Genomic DNA, 17,267 nt, shown 5'->3' on the forward strand with positions numbered 1-17,267 from the left:
AAGGTCCAAATTCAAATCCATGGATTAAATGTTTCTTGGTGAGAGCATAGATGGGTCACCAGAACATGGTAAACCTGTATCTGTCTTTCTGATAACTATTCTTTTCATCGTACCAGCAACATTTCAAATCTCTACGTGTCTCTATATCGTTCTAGGTGTCGTTTTCTTCGAATTTGATGAATTGAATGCTCATGCCTTTCTCCAAGAACGAAGCACCGAAAAGCCAATCGGGCTACATGATTCACCAAAAAAAAAAAAACAAAAAACAGCACTTTACGTCTACAGAATTTAATCCAGCCCTGCACCCCAAGACTGGAATAAAAAAGCGCCAGTAATTCAGTGAAGGGGCCACGAAAGAAGCTCAACTAACAATGTTAGGCCCTTGACGGACGGGTGCTGCTCACAACCTGCATCACACGCGAGGTAGAAGTCGTTGAAACAGTGACCTCCTTGGCGCATCAGGATCAGGGGTGCTCCACTAACGTAATCTTGTTACAGAACCCGCTCGACAATATGAACAAGCATGTTCCAAGCACCAACCCTGCTATTTCAAATAAACTACAGGAGAAGAAAAAAGAGACGGAAAGAGTAAGAAGGGTTGCTCAGGAGAGGGTAAGTTAATTGTCCGCAACTTTTCATGGTTTTCCATCAAAACACTATAAACGCATCAAAATTTTCTCCAGAGAATAAAACATTAACTGATAAAAAATTACCAAAAACACATTTGATTTCTTGATAAATAGTTCCCGACACACCCACCCAGGCATTAGTTGTACAACCCGCAAACCTCGGAACGTGCAGCAGTTTTTGCCACAGCATTTGCTCAGATTCCAGGTTAATCCATGCTCACCAACTTTACAAGACTGTTCTAGCTGCCATCCACCTGAGAAACATCAGCACCGGTGCCGCCAACAAGATGACTGATTGTTCCGGACAGGATAGACTAACTCGGAGTGGGCCATGTCAAACTCAGGCTCTCGTCCATTGGTCAACAGAACAGCAAGTTTAGCATTTAAGCTTAAAATATCAATCATCATCACCATATTGTTGATCATCAGAAGCAACTCCTCCCTCCGTAACCATGTGATCTCCATCTGAGCCTTCACCCCTTCCCACACCAGCCCTGTCATCCTCAAAATCTGCACTGTGCTGGTTTCCACCATATCGGTGGTTCCTCCACCCTCTTTCGCCGTCAACAGACTGGTCGTGTGAAGATGGATGTTCCTCTGCACAGGACAAGAAAAAGCCAGGTTGTAACATTCCCTAGATTTTTTCCATGCTTAAAAAATTTACAGAATACATAAAATATACCATACCCAAATGCGAGTTATGACATATACAATCAAACATGAACATAAATTAAGTCATATGGGTACTTGGGTAAAGTTCCCGTACCCATGTCTGAGATGTATCGACATGGCAAAACAGGTATAGGGACAGGTATTTTTTGGATCAAAACCAACCCAAACAACTTACTTTTACTTGATTTAGCTTGTTCCTAACTCAGTTTTCATTCTCCTTTTGCAGGCCATTTGTCATTAACATGTACTGTTTTTATTTATATTATTTGTTTACTTTAATTTCAATTTTTTTTGTAGGATTTTGCATATATACTTGTACACACATCTCCATACCTGTATCTGGACCCATACCGGCACCTATATAACTTAGTACGTAAATAAAGTAGAATTTCACATAATGTAAGACATGAGCAGTGGAAAATATTTGATAAATTTGAATGCAAGACGTGCTTCTACTAGCGTCCCAACTATGCAAGCAGCCTGGCCTTAATCAAATGCTTCATGTTTCTTACCTAGTTTCACACAAGCATCAAGAAAACAAAAGAATGACCATCAAGGGTAAGATATAGCTTGTCCCTTCTCTTCCATATTATATGAACAATTTGTGCCGCTCAAATTTGCATAGTATTTCCTCAGAAGCTTCCCATTTTCAGATACTTGATCTAAATATTCTTAAAATTGCACTGCACCTTGGATGGCTGAAAACTCTCAACTAGTGCAACCTTTATGTTCCTTTTGTTACAGTTGTCTTGTTACCTTATTTGTTTCATCAGTATCGAAGTTCACATTTATCCAGAACTCCAGATATTTAACTCTTTCATACATAATGATTGGTTTTAAAAATATTGTTCTTGATCCTTGATTTACTTTTTGCAATTTTGAGATACATGCATAGTTGATTCTTCCCCAAACATTATTTACATCCATTTTGAAGATCCCTTCCAAACTGACTAGAATCAAACATTGCCAAGCCTTTAGGCATCATGGAAATGTCTCATCAATTTGCCAGATAAACTGAAGCAAAGCGACCAGGTTGATTGTGTGAATATTAGATAGATGAACCCCCTGAGTGGAAAAGCAGATTGGGTGCAACAGTGAAATGTTAAATGACAACGAGGATCATAATAATGTGAAACAAGAATTAATAGAGAGACAATAGTAAGAACCTAAAATCTCAGGAAAACAGAACCTCACTAACTGTCTCTAGAAAATTAACCGAGCTCCCGTAAAATTTTCTCCACAACATAGAAAGCCACAAAGTGCACATGAAGAATAATATGGAAATACAGATAGTTACAGTGTGCCCATGTAATTCCACAGGAATAAGCACCAAGGTGTTAAGAAATCATAAGAGCGGCAAAAAAGTACTCACCACTTTCACCATCTGATGCATCTTCCAGTTTGGCAATGTTTGATATGGCATCCAGTAGCGTTTGTTCATGCTCCTACCAATGGATAAAGAATATTTATATATTGTGGAGTGACAAGCAAAAAGATAGGTGAAAAAAAAAGAGGTCATACTTTCAGCAATTTCTTTGCCTTCTCCGACTCCACAGGATCTGGATGGTTTCCATGGAAGATCCTTTCTATCTGTCCAATCAATGCAGAAAGTACATTGACATTTGAAGCTCAAAAAATAGGAAAAGGTGTTAGAGCTTACCTCCTTAATTAAAGTTTCTGTATGCAACATTTCTATTTTATCAGGGCCCTTCTTCCCAATGCCATTCTGAGATGGAGGAAACTCTTGCCTAGACTGGGTCTTCGTGGCACCCCTTCCTCTACCTACCCCAATGGCACCACTACGTGACATGGATTTCTTGATTCCACGCCCTGGCCCTCCATGGCCTCGACGAGAAATACCAGGTTCATCACCTTCCCAGAGGATGTCCTCAGGAGATATCTGTGTTTCACATATCAAACAGCACAAGCAAGGGAAGATTTTAACGGCTGAAAAGAGTTTCAGTGTGCTAACATCAAACTCGATATGAAATTGTATTATCAAATATTTTAGTCTCCACAAATCAAATTGCTGATGAGACAAGATGCACATACTGCTAGACATGTCTCTAGAATTACCTCCGAAAAATAAGGCAATAGCCCTGAAAAAGAGCTGTTTGGAATAAATGTATGAAGGACCAAAAAAAAGAAGATGCAAACAAGCATGCAGGATCCTGTTGAGGCATACTCTTTTGACTTCATGAATATGCATCCTCTACGCATGAAAAAAATATGTACTGGCAGACACATAGCTCAAAATGTTCCAAATATAAGAACCTTAGCAATTGGCCCTTCCCTTTCTCTCACATGAAGTAAACATATAACCTTTCTATTTATTTCAAACCAAATATCCACTGTTCACAATTTAAATATGAAGATCTAGCTCCTTTAAAGATTATGTTGCTCTAAAACTCAGCAAATTACATGTTCTCCATTCTTTAGTCTTTTCATCTTCACATACTGCAAAAAACTATTTGAACAATTGCAGTTGAAATACTAGAACTACAAGTGTTATTGTAAAAAGGAAGGAATTAATGAATTTTGTCAAATTTTTTAAACAGTCAATGCTAAGTTTAATTTCATGAAAGGAACTGAACGTTTTTCTTTTTTTGCAGGTATCTGGCATGATCAATTAACTAGGCAGGTGAAATTCAGAAGTATTCCACCAACTTTCTCCCACTTTTTGGATTCATTCAATTCCACAATTACTCAATTTTGACCAAGGCATTTCAAATCTTTGAGGTGTTTTGTTTTAGCAAACTCAATTCAAAAACCTACTGAAACTTGCAAATATTTGGCAGCCTTTCCAAGAAATGCTGGGGAATAAAAGTCTTTCGATTTTTTAGGTTTTTATTTTAAATTTTAAAGACACAATTCAAGAGCTTATGGACTTGTTGCAACTATGTGGGAAACTCATTTAGAAAGCTTGGAAGATAAGATTGCTGACAGAATATTTAGTAGCAGTAACATTACCGACAGAACAGAGAGAATTAATTACCTCTTTCAGATTGACCCATTCCCATGTCTCCCGCTTTGTGTTAATATCGTAAACAAGTGCATGCCGACCCTAACAACCGTAACGGATCAGTTTTATCAGAAACCAGATGCATTAGAGCAGATTATTTCAATGTCGTCCAGTTATGGCGACAAACCTCTTTAGGGTTATAATCAGTTACGACAGCCTCGTAAAAGTTGTTATCCTCAGGCCACCTTGTCATCACTTTCCGGCCAATCAGAGGATCAAGAGAAGCAGCTTCAGCAGGTCCATTAGCAACAACAGTACCAGATGAACCATGGTTTGCCACTTGACTCCGTCCAGCTGGAACCCCAGAAGAGTATAATCCTGACTTCGTCGAGTTTACACCAACCACATGCCCCTGCCATAAAAATGAATAAAAGAAGATAAGTGTCACATTTAAAAAAATCTTTTACTGGCACTTTTGGTCAAAACTCTTACGGATTTAGGCTTCTTGCCGCCAGCTCCTACTGCAGCTCCACGCTTTGCTGCAGATGAGGACGGCTGTATAGATGGAGCAGTTGCTCGAGGATGCATCGCAGGTGGTGCTCCTAAAGAGAGAGAAGCCATAGAATGAGAGGTCTTCTGTTTCTTCCGAGAAGCAGATACTGTGGGACTAGGACCAGGTTCATGACCAGGCTGTGAAGCACTATGCATGCTATGTTGGATTCCGCCTGCTTGCCTCCACTCCCTGATGTCATTTTCCCAGTTATTGGTTGAGGTCACAGAAACAAATGATTTAGCATAAAGCAGTGTTTTAAAACATGCCAAGTCAGCTCATCGGTTCGGTTAACTCGGCTTGGCTTGGTATGCAACCAGGTTAACCCAGTAGAGTCACTCGTGTGTGCATAAAACTCGGTGTGCTGTGGCGAGGACTCCTTTGACTCGGCTGAGTCATGAGTCACTCAAGTGCATCCCACCTTCCTAAGTTTGGTGGATCCCACCTTCCTAAGTTTGGTGGGTTTATTTAATAACATGGTTGTTGGAAAAAAAAAAGAAAAAAAAAACTAAGTAGCACGGTTGTAAACTTTAAAAAACATTAAAAATCCTTAAATTTCCAACAATTTCTCTGGCTGTTTCCAATATTCCTCCCCCCTCTCCGACTCTTATATTCCTCTTTCTGTCCTTTCTTGCGCTTCTCTCTCTCTTATCACAGCTTTTCTCTCTCTCATATTTCAGTCGTTCTTCTCTCTTTCTCTCTTTTTTCGAGCTTCTCTCTCTCATATTTCAGGTGTCCCTTTTGCTCTCTCTCTCTCTCTCTCTCTCTATCTATATATATATATATATAGGGTCTCTCATTCATATTTATGATGCCTCTCTCTTTCCATTTTTGCATCCCACCCCTTCACTCTCATGTGAGTTTACAAAGTAACAAAAATAAGTAACAGAAATGGAATATTGTTTAGATAATTAGCTATATGTGGGTTTTCTTAAAAGAAATTTGATAGAACTAGGTTAAGTCACCGAGTTGACCCACCAAGTCATGAGTCATAATGGACAAGACAATTCCAACAGAAATATCATACAAAATACAAGGATATCAAAATATAAACTGCTGCGCAGAACCTTTTTTGTAATAAAAGTCAGTTATACTGACCTCAAAACAAGTTTATCCAAGACAGACTCTTTGCACTCATTTTGTAATACTTGGATAGCTTTTTGAACTTAAGTGAACAAACCAGTAAGCCAAAGATTATTTGGCCATAGCAAGTGCAATTGAAAAGTTCCAAACACTACTCCTATTCATAAGAAGAACACATGATAAAGAGATACCTTATCCTTCGGATTGTATCATCTGCATTAACACGCCCAAGAAGTTCTCTATGTTCATCATCAGATACTCTTAACTCTTTACGTAAACCTGTCATTAGCTCCTCCTTTTCCTAAGGTACATTATAATTCGTGTAAACAAACAAAATATATGTCCTTGAATGCCAAGAATAAAGTCAGCAAATTACCCAAGTGACAACATCAGCCTGGGCCTTAAAAGCCCTTAAAACTGAACTATAAGCTTCTTGTTCTAGCCAATGGATCTCACTCTCCATGTCATTTTGTACTCTATTGTAAGGTAAATTGCCCATGATAGCAGCTCTACCATTTGGTCCATTTCCAGATGCACGTGGCCCTCTAGTTAATCTGTTCTGGTGAGAAGGAGGAAGGTCATCATCTGTACCTGTTTATCAATTTAAGAAACATGAGCCCAACTAATTTAAAGCAATGCCTAGAAGAGATCAACAACAAAACTCGTATATGAACTTTCGTATATGAACTTGGTTTGGAGTTCCATACTAATGGCTGCAAAGGGGACATCTATAGACAGACAAAAAATGCCACCCAAAAGAAAAACATGTCTTTCATGTCTGGGTTACTTCACAAGAAGAACTTGCTCAATAGATCCTCAAAACTTTGTTTACTTTGAAAAAGCCCTGGCATTCTTACAGGGCTATCTGCTTCAAAATCGATGGACCACAGAAAGAACGAACAGGTAAAGTCTTACTGTCAGAAGATACAGAGTACCCAACCATTAACGATATTTGGTTTCTTTTTACTCGACCATGTGGTTTGGCTTTTTTTCTCTGTGTAACAAAGAAAAGAATGGGAAGAGGAGATGTGAATCATGTGACTCACCTCATCTTGGATAAAGAATAAAGTGACTTTGATGGGTTAGGCATACCAAAATATTCCACGTAGAAGTAAAACATATGCAGCTTTTTGAGAGGCGAGAGCAGAGTACATGGCCATTCAAAAGTCAAACAGCCACTCATCCTTTGCTCCCAAAGTCATAGGACTAAAAGTTAAAAGTTTGGCTATCAATTGAGATTGCAGAAATGAATTTATATATATATATATGTGTGTGTGTGTGTGTGTGTGTGTGCGTGTGCGCACACATATATATTTAGGGACACACACCTAACAAAATTGTGTCTACAACAAGACCTGCCACACATAGACCAAAGTGGAAAAAATTTCATGAATTTGTAGTGTTACAGTGCAGGTATACTAAATGAAAGGACCTGCAAGAATTCGAGAGTTACTAAATCGAAATGGTAAATAGAAAGAAAAAAGAGGGATGAAGATTGGGCTAATGAAGTACTTTTAAGAAGTTGGGAAAAGAAACTTCAAATTTCCTCTCACTCTCTAGGGGAATCAACATAAGGCATCAAAAGTTTGTGAAGATCATTCCCAGCACAAAAAGCAACAGTCAAGGTCAATGTGGTTAGTCCTTTTACAGATATCTAGGTCTTGAGAGTAGTAATGGTTACTCCAAAATTCAGGTATTTTAGTGACCTCACATTCAACTCCATCCACATTACACACGCACTGAAAAACCAAAAGCCCTTACAGAACTCAAACCAGAACTTACCTTCAAAGTTCAAACTAGCCACACCACCCCTAGATACCTAATCTTTGAGCTACAAGCAGATTATGCTTGATCGAACCTCCAGCGGAGATCCAACACCTCATTTTGGATGTCCACGAGTTTTGTGTTAACATACACATTTCAAATACAGATTCAACTTTTGCTTCCATATCATTTCAATACAGATTTGGACATGACTTAGAGCACGCATAAACACCATCATATCTAATCTATGCCAAACCTACATATAAGCCTAATTACACTATATAACATAATAAGGACAAAGACAAAATCATCTTATTTTTCGTCATGATAAACTTTAAGAACAAGTAACAGGAGAATAGAGAAACTAGACAAGGTGCTCAAAGATTCAGCGCCCTTTTCTGTTCTGTTGTGGCAGAAGATACTAATACAAGTTATACAACAATCACCATGCTGATTTGATCAATGTGAAGACTGACATATTCATTGCGATAGATCCAAAGAAACCTACACGACATATGTTGTCAATAGGAAGAAGAAGGATGAAGCTGATGCATATTTTAGCTACATTACCATTAGTTCCAAAGAATCAAGATGATATAAAGAAGGAAGACATAGCTGTAAGAGAAACTTCAGAGGACTGGGACTAGGCAATCACCAGCTAAACGAGAATAACAACTTCTATTCAATTCATGCTGCCTATCTAAGTATTCAATTCTATGATTCAATGATATGTGTTAACCTAAACTTGGTTCCTCTTCCAGCATCAAGTTCTTGCAGGAATTGCGGATACACGCCCATAATATCTTTTTTTGCTTGGGTAAGTTTCATGACTAAAAGAGTGATAAATCCATGGATCTGATCTGGCACATGTTTGCTAATGTGGCAAAGCCGCAAAAGATCTATAGTACAATCCCTGGTTGATCAAACTAAAAATCTTCAGTCAGACCTAACATCCACAATAGAAACTAGAAACCTCACTTTACTTTCTTGCAGTACAACAACGTCTAATCCATGGATCTCAAATCCTGATAATAATATGGCAGAGTAGATCAAGGGCAATCAAAGCCCCTAAGGGTTTCTTATACTATTATGGCAGCCCATGCACCTCAAACAGCATTCTAAATCGTTGACTCAGCTCGGCTCGTTTCCGTACTGGATCAACTCAATAAGGTGACTCATTGTGCATAAAACTTGGTGTGGCTCAACAAGGACCCATTTGACTCAGCTTAGTCACGAACAAACAAGTGCATCCCACCTCACTCTCCTTGATGTTTCTCTTTCCCTCTCTTTTTGGGGTTTCCCTCTCATAATTACACCTTCTCTCTCTCGTATTTCAGTTGTTTCTCTCCCTCTAGAAATGGACTAGTGTTTAGATAAGTAGTTATATGTGGGTTTCTTAAAAAAAAAAGGTTGAAAAAACACAGCAGATTCACAAGTCGTGAATGGATGAGTTGAGTCTCGAGTCACTGGGTTTTTAGACATAGACATCAAGAGAAACTAGATGAACACAGGAACAGAACTGACCAGACAAACAAAAGTGTATTGTGAAGACCACCCTGAGAAAATGACTTGAAGGGTTGCATAGCAGCAAGAAGAAGAAAATCATTTAGCAGATAGTCCTCGTATGTTATTTTATGTAGTTATTTTACATAAACTAAGTATCTTCAAAAGACCATCCTCTTCAGAATGTGTTAAAAAGATTGCAAAACAGTAAGAAGCAGAGACAGTTTTAGCACCTGGTTCTTCCATATTATTATTTTATGATTTTATTTTGTACAGCTTCTATAGCGTACTTTCCTAACCTTAAAGAGGGAAAACCACCAACTACTATCATCCAAAATGTGCTCAGCAGTCAATTAAATGGGCATAGGCACCCCATGAAATTCATTTGTGTAAAGTGAAAATCGAACCTAAGAAATGGCATATCCAGTATCCACAATAACACTTCTCAACTACCAGCAAAATGTACAGAAACATAAACCTATCCATACGAAACCGTGAACAAGAAATCCCCATCAGAATGTCTCCACTAACTAAGCATAGCACACTGAAGATGGTAACCGCCGTTTCCTTGAAATATTCCACGGAATTCGCATCACTTCTTCCGAACTGATATACTCTGTCTGTGGCTCAAATCACCAGGAGCCCATTTTTGCCCAATGAAAAAAGGACAGACAATGTACGAAACTGACAAATCAGACGCTAAGCCATAATCTCATCGCTGACGCGGACTATTGTCATCCATATTGTCTCCTCGAAACCCACCAGAACAAGGAAAGGGAACAGCTAATTCAGCTCAATCCCCAGAACCACCCTTGATCACATATCAAATCTTTTAAAAAACCTACTTTTCCTAAATGGAAGCCAGCTAGAAACGCAGCACCAGCCACCCAAAATGAGAACTTAGACGAAAGGTCCAAACTAAACAATGCATAGAATTCGCATTCCTGAGCTGCTTCCAAGAAGCCAGACATTCGGAGACAATCAACAACTATGAACCGGAGAAGACGGAACGAAATCAAGCAACAAGAGAGAACCAGGAATCAATGGCGAGCACTCACCGCTACTATCCGAGGGGCCATAATCCATCGTTTTTCGCTTTCACCTAGCGCCTTTGTCGCATGAAAACCCTAGAGAGCAACGCAGAGGCCTCGGGACAAGCCTCTCGCAGATCAAACGCGCGTCGTGACGGCATTCGCCTTCTGAATCGTGGGATTCTACGGCACGAGCGAAAGAAACATATAATATCGACGCGGGGAGAGCAGAGGGACGTGGAAGGAAGGGATCGCAGACGCGCTTTGGGCGGTCGAATTGAAACGAACAGAATTATCGACAGAGACAGAGAAAGGAAAAAGAGAACGAGAGAGAAGGGGGCGCGAAAGAGAACGGACTCGAAAGCCCTTCTTATAAAGCCCCGAAGGTGTGACCGGTGAGTAAAGGCAGGGAGCGGCGCAAAAAGACAAACTGGACCTGCTCTGTTTCGGTCCGGTTGACGTAGGGACACGGTCGGCCGGGTTTGCAAGGCTGCGCATCGGGTCGGTTCGGTTTGATTTTGACCTGATTAACATTAAAAAATATATAAATAATAAATTAACACCAAATATAAATTAATAAATTTTAATATCAAATATAAATTAATAAATTTTAATATCAAATATAAATTAACCGAATCTGCTTGAGTTGCCTGACAACTCATCGGGTTTATATATCCCTTCTTGGTTGTTTGTTTTTTTTTTTTTTTTTTTTTTTCGCCTTACAAGCTGTTGATCTTTCTTACGCCTAGCAGATCTTATTCATTTCTGCTATTGCTGCAAAAAATGGGTTGCTAGGATTGCTCACTCACTATAACGGTTCCACCTACTATTTCCTAAGAAGACATTAGCAAAGAGGAGCAAAACGTCAATCGAACTTTTACTGATGCAGCGAAATATGTTGATGACAGTCATGTTGTTGACACTTCATTGACAAAGCCCCCTTACTGACGCAGCAAAAAGCATAAAAAATACACCAGAAAAATGTCACAAAAGCCAAGTCTGACGATAGTATAAAAGCAACAATGACACATAAGATGCGACAATAGACGCAATCAATAGTGACAACTGACAAGCATGTTGCATCAACGTATAGAACAGTGAGACTTTTTTTTTTTTTATGAAGAGAAGGCTTCATCAACTTTCAATCACGGGATGGTACTGCATGAGAGAAGCTATGGTAGTCCAGATGGGTTTTGGCACCGCTGATGGTTCTCAATTATACAATGTTAGCAGGATTGAAAATTCATGATCTTGAGTTGTTGTGACATTGAAGATATAGATTCTTTTGTCCAATGAATTTTTGTGCCACTTATGACTTTGTACCCATTTTTCATGTATAAAGTGATATATACACCCCAAATTTTGGTCTCCCATGATTTTTTATCTGTTTTTCATAGGTAAAGTGACATATACACCCCAATTTATGGGTCCGATGTAACAATAACTAGAACAACTTGTCTTGTATTGTAATGAGTTCTTTACATTATAAATATAACTATATACATCTCAATTTTTGGATGAGGCTAGCTCTTGAAATGAATATCAATAGAATTGCAACCCTACGTCTATGGATGAAGGACCAGCATGTCTTTAATAGTAAACCTCCCTTCACTTCTATACGTCTACCCAAGCTACAATGCCTTGAAAAACTTGTCTAAGGCAGTCCAACACATGGGTCGAGCTAGAAAATTTTGGCTAAGGAGCAGTAGCTATAAAATTTAAAATTTTTAAGGGGCACCAACATGTGAATGAGAAAAATTACTCAAAAGTATCACTATAAAAATAATAAGTTTTTTGGATTCTGTGTGGGCAATTGCTCACACATAGCCCACACCTGCCTTTAACCCTACTCCAACCTGATCACCACTGACAAAGGAGAATAATGTTGTTCTTATCTAACACACTACAACTACATTGAATTATGGCATATACATAGACTACATCTTCCCTCAAAACTTAGAGTAGTCTAAGATAACAAGACTTGAAGGCAAAGATAGGATGATCAAATCTTGCATGCAAGCATCCTACAATAGCTTACACAAATAAATAGTACCATATGAAAGAAAGAAAGTTGTAGAGCGAAGTATGGAAGAGATGCACAATTTAGGCAAAGTAAAATTCCAGCTAAGTTGACTACAAATTGTAAAAGCATAATCACTCCAAAAAGGTCAAAATGAATAGAAACATGACTAAGTCGATGGTTGGGACTTATAAGCCCAACCAGAATATGCTAATCTCTACAAGATGTACCGTGATATTCAAAGAGAGTTTGCTGGCATCAAAGGGGCTTGTTCTCACCATGGGCGGAAGTGTACATGGATGAAAAAATGAGTACTTTGAAAAAGAGCCAAACATGGGAGCTCGTCCCACTCAAACCCTACAAGAACATGCGGCATCTAAATGGGTTTTTAAAACGAAGTTAAAATCTGATGGGTCCGGATAAATTAGAGGCTCATCTTGTGGCGAGAGGGTTCAGTCAAAAGGAGGGGAATGATGTTGTTCCAAATTGACAAGTAGGAGTTAAGACAACTAGATGTTAAAAATGTGTTTTTGCATGGCTCCATAACTGAAGGTGTTTTCACATGGCAGCCTCCAAGATATGATGATGAGTTCAAACTAGACCATGTTTGTAAATTAAAACATAATTTTTAGGGTCTCAAACATGCTTCTATAGTCTAGTTTTCCATACTAAGTGGATTTTTGCTCAATTATGGCTTTCAATCTGGAAATGCTGATCATTCTATGTTCATCCATTGTAGAGCCTCTAATATTATTATTTTGCTTGTATATGTGGGTGACATATACATGTGGAGACTCTACTTGTCACACCCTGACCATCTAACCCTCAAACCTTTTTTTTTTCTAAACATAAAGCATCGAGGTGTGACTACCCAACAATTCAAAAAGACGATGAGCCAAGCAATTCTAAACAATGGGGCAAACTTTCATTTATATAACCATTTTGTTTCATACAAATTCACATCTATGTGCATGACCAAAATGCCCCAAAATCATAACATTGATGCCTAACAAAAAGAAGACATCAATAAAACCAAAACATGACGCGCCGGCACTACAAACGACAATCCCAAAACCTCCCCAGTAGGACGTGAGTGAAGCCATCTGCTCAACCTGTTGCCTCGGGTCCGCCAAAACCTGAAAAAGAAAACAACTGAAGGCTCAGCCTTCGCAATATGACAACAAGCCAGGAAAATGCCAAACCCTCTCAAGTAAGGCTCAAATAAAAGAACAAATATCAACCCATCTATCGTCATGTCGTGTCAGAGTACGACACGTAAAAGCCACTTGATGGCCACACTAACACAACATCAGTCACATGCGAAACATGCTTAAACATAACACTTGCATTCATATCAATCACATATACGTCAGTCACATGCATTCTATCAAACACATTACATTTTCATTAACTTTAGTGCATTAACAGTTCCTGTGGGTGCAACACAGACACGTGCACACCGGGGCGGCCTACAGCCGAGAGACAGCCCCCGTGGTGGCCCATAACAGTATGGATCCATTTCACCCGCTGCAGCGGTAGAGCACTCATCCCTGGATGTGTGAAGTCCAAGGTGAGATACTCAGCCTTCCCTACGACACCCAGGTTGGGAAGGCGGAAGCCCAACGCTCCAAGCACAACACACAACAGAACCCTGGGGCCTTGCACCGCCTGCGCTCTGACATGCGAGACCAGTGGCGAGAACGGGACGTCTCCCAAACACACAACCACATCCCACCGGCCTCTCATCTCTTATCCTTTCATTTTTTTTTATCATTATCATTACTCATTCACAAGATGACTGGCTAGCACATGAGGTTAATACACCCTACGAGTGCACTTACACCTCCCAATGCCTCCACACGAGGTCTATACATACAGTAACAGTCATTGCTAGCCGTCATACAGTACGGGTACAACTACCCTCTATTTCATCCATTTGCATCGTTGCCCATGGCAATGCATATGCAACAACGTACACATTCATATCAATCATCACATCAATCCTCACATCAATCACGTCAATCACCTCTTTGAAAAACTTAGTCAATCCACATAGAGTAGTCTCGATCTGCGGTTGGCTCGTAGCTGTCCTATGCAGTTATCATTCTATGATGCTTTCTAATGCACAATTGGGGTCGAGGAGACACTCGACTCGATACCCCGCCTCATCTGTCCTAAACAGATATCAATTCTACCATGCACATGCCAATGCGTAATATTTTCAAAACAAATGACTAATAGCCTTTCTAACCCATTCATATCATATAAGCAACATACATATACTCATTCACAAAGCAGTCAATCAATTAACATCACAATCCTAGGATCCCTTGCCTAGGAGCACACAATCACACATTTGCCCCAGGCAGGGATTTGCCTGGAATGTCGTCATACCTGTGGCGCGCTCACAAAACTCTTCAAAACTCCTGGAGCTTCGAACTCAAGGTCGACGGGACGTGCCCGGGGTACCTGCAAACATAAACAAATGATAAGATTCCTACTAGATACCTAAACAATTCAAACAAATACAAAACAAAATCCTTGAGGCACGTGTCATCGCCTCAAGAGGGTATCGACGGGTAGTGTCGACATACAAGCCCTCTAATAGGCCACTTCCCAACTTCTAGCCGTGCCAACAAAAGTCAAAACTCAAAGCCATCAATCCGTCTATCACAAACGCCTTTCTCCAAACTTTCTTTTTCTTAATCAAGGCGTCAACCCCAAACGCACAACCAACTTACGTACGCTTTCCTTGTTTAACTCCAAGACGCACCCGTTCACCAGAACGTGTGCTACACGCTCACCAAAACCATCCTAAATCTTCCCCACAGCCATACAAATGCTACCATGCTTCCCTATTACTTCAAAAATCAACTCATCATGCTTAAAAGATCAACAAACACATGAATCATCGCTTCTCCATCATAAACCCACATTTTCCCCAAAAGCAAAATCGCTTGCATGCTTCCCTAACTATCAATTCTACCTTCTAGCATGCTCAAACAATAATTATATGCGTTTCAAAGAAAAATATATCGTAAAATAGGTTCAATTTCGCCTTGCTCACCCCAATTTGAAAGTCTAAACTGTTGTAATCCTCTCGGCAGCCACCTCACGAGTCTAAGTGGTCCCCAAACGGCTAAAATCCTTCAATGCCGCCATCACCAAGGCCTTCTCTAAACGCTGTTACGAGGGGGAGGACAAATCCCCAAGCTGAAATCGGATCAAACAGTGATAGAATAGTGAAAATCAGTGAGAGAGAGTGCTCGATTGGAGAAAATAGAAAAACAAGCAGAAAATGGGGAGAGAACGTGAAGCGTAGACAGAGAGGGAGGTCGAGTAGAGGGAGAGAGAGAGAAAAACAGAGGGGGACTGATAGGGGAGAGGGTTCGGTCAAAGGGGAAAAAGGCCAGCAGTGAGGTGACCGTGAATGAGAAAGGGGAAGGAGACGAGAGAAAGAGTGAGCGTGGGTAGAGAGAGATGTGAGGGAGAGCAGACGAAAGGGGAAAAAGAGGAAACGGGGAAGGCAGCAGAAATAACGAGAGAGGGAGAAGATAGGGCAGCAGAGGAGAGCTTACCCACGCTGCCGCTGTCGCCACCTCCACTGCTGCCGTCTCCACCTCCGCCGCTGCCGGTCGAGCCACCGCCTGCACCATCTCCGTCTTCTTCTTCTCTGCACTGGCCGTGAGTACCCAGGAGATAGACGAGAGAAAAGAGGGAAAGGCGAGGGAGAAGAGCCCTCGCGTCGGGCTCTTTCACGCCAAGGGTTTGGGTCCGGGTCTGGGTTCCGATCTGACCCGACCTGCCCAAAAACAACGAGCGTTACATCCTACCCTCCATAAAAAAAATTTCGTCCTTGAAATGTAAATCATACCTCAATGCAAGAACAAGTGTGGATATCTCTTCCGCATGTCCTCCTCAGGTTCCCATGTACTCTCCTTCAACCCATGGTACTGTCATTCCACTTTCACCAACGGAATTCTCTTAGTGCGAAGCACTTGCTCTCGATGATCCACAATTCTAATGGGCTGTTCTTCCATTGTCAAATCATCTTGTACTAGAATACCTTGAAAATCAATCACATGTGTCGGATCTGGTACGTATTTTCGAAGCATAAAAACATGGAAGACGTCATGAACGTGACTCAAATCTGGTGGTAACGCCAATCTGTATGCCACCTCTTCAATCTTCTCTAATATCTCAAAAGGTCCTACGAACCTCGGGCTCAATTTTCCCTTCGCACCAAAGCGAAAAACACCTTTAGTAGGAGAAATCTTTAAAAACACATGATCACCCTCCTCAAAAGCCAATTCTCTACGACGAATGTCAGCATAACTTTTCTGTCTGCTCTGAGCAGTCAACAACTTTTTCCTTATCAATAGCACTTGGTCGGTGTAGTGTTGCAATACTAAAGGGTTTTCGATCTTACCATCACCCAATTCGGTCCAACAAGCTGGCGATCTGGAAGGTCTTCCATACAAAGCCTCAAAAGGTGCTATCCCAATACTAGAGTGGTAACTGTTATTATATGCAAATTCTGCCAATTTCACATGTTTGTCCCATTCTCCTTTCCATTCTAAGACACATGCGTGCAACATGTCCTCTAAAGTCTGAATGGTCCTCTCAGACTGCCAATCAGTTTGGGGGTGGAACGCTGTGCTCAACTTAAGCTTGGTACCCAAAGCCTTCTATAATTGCCCCCAAAACCTAGAAGTAAAACGTGGATCTCGATCCGAAATGATAGACTTTGGCACTCTATGCAATCTTACTATCTCGCCAATATATAACTCTGCAAGACTTTCCAAAGACTGACTAATTCTGATTGGCAGAAATTCGGCGGACTTCGTAAGTCGATCAACAATCACCCATATGGCATTCTATTGTCTTTTGGTACGAGGCAACCCAACCACAAAATCCATCATAATGTCTTCCCATTTCCACACTGGAATATCGATTCTTTGCAACAAGCCTCCTGGCCGCTGATGTTCTGCTTTTACCTGTTGGCAAACTAAGTACTTTGCCACATATTCTGCAATTTCACGCTTCATTCCAG

General features: G+C 40.4%; 1 protein-coding gene across 1 annotated transcript; it reads right to left on the reverse strand.

Moving 5' to 3' along the window:
- Positions 1-613: 613 nt before the first annotated feature.
- On the reverse strand, positions 614-10,542 carry LOC116252634 (protein EMSY-LIKE 3-like). Its single transcript, XM_031627071.1, has 10 exons — positions 10,222-10,542; positions 6,273-6,487; positions 6,088-6,197; positions 4,756-5,005; positions 4,451-4,675; positions 4,297-4,365; positions 2,962-3,201; positions 2,823-2,891; positions 2,674-2,746; positions 614-1,226 (listed from the first exon to the last, which is right to left on the reverse strand). The coding sequence occupies exons 1-10, from the start codon at positions 10,247-10,249 to the stop codon at positions 1,027-1,029; spliced, it is 1,479 nt and encodes a 492-aa protein (XP_031482931.1). The 5' UTR covers positions 10,250-10,542; the 3' UTR covers positions 614-1,026.
- Positions 10,543-17,267: the final 6,725 nt, after the last annotated feature.

Source organism: Nymphaea colorata, chromosome 1 (assembly GCF_008831285.2).
Source record: "Nymphaea colorata isolate Beijing-Zhang1983 chromosome 1, ASM883128v2, whole genome shotgun sequence".
NCBI classification, from domain to species: Eukaryota; Viridiplantae; Streptophyta; class Magnoliopsida; order Nymphaeales; family Nymphaeaceae; genus Nymphaea; species Nymphaea colorata.

What these genes read in the sequence shown, in the direction of transcription:
- LOC116252634 (XM_031627071.1), bottom strand. Translation starts at nt 10,249, where the DNA reads ATGGATTATGGCCCCTCGGATAGTAGCG. An exon ending in AGGCTGATGTTGTCACTTGG is followed by an intron (nt 6,198 to 6,272) that starts GTAATTTGCTGA and finishes AATGTACCTTAG; the next exon opens with GAAAAGGAGGAGCTAATGAC. An exon ending in CAGAAACTTTAATTAAGGAG is followed by an intron (nt 2,892 to 2,961) that starts GTAAGCTCTAAC and finishes TTGATTGGACAG; the next exon opens with ATAGAAAGGATCTTCCATGG.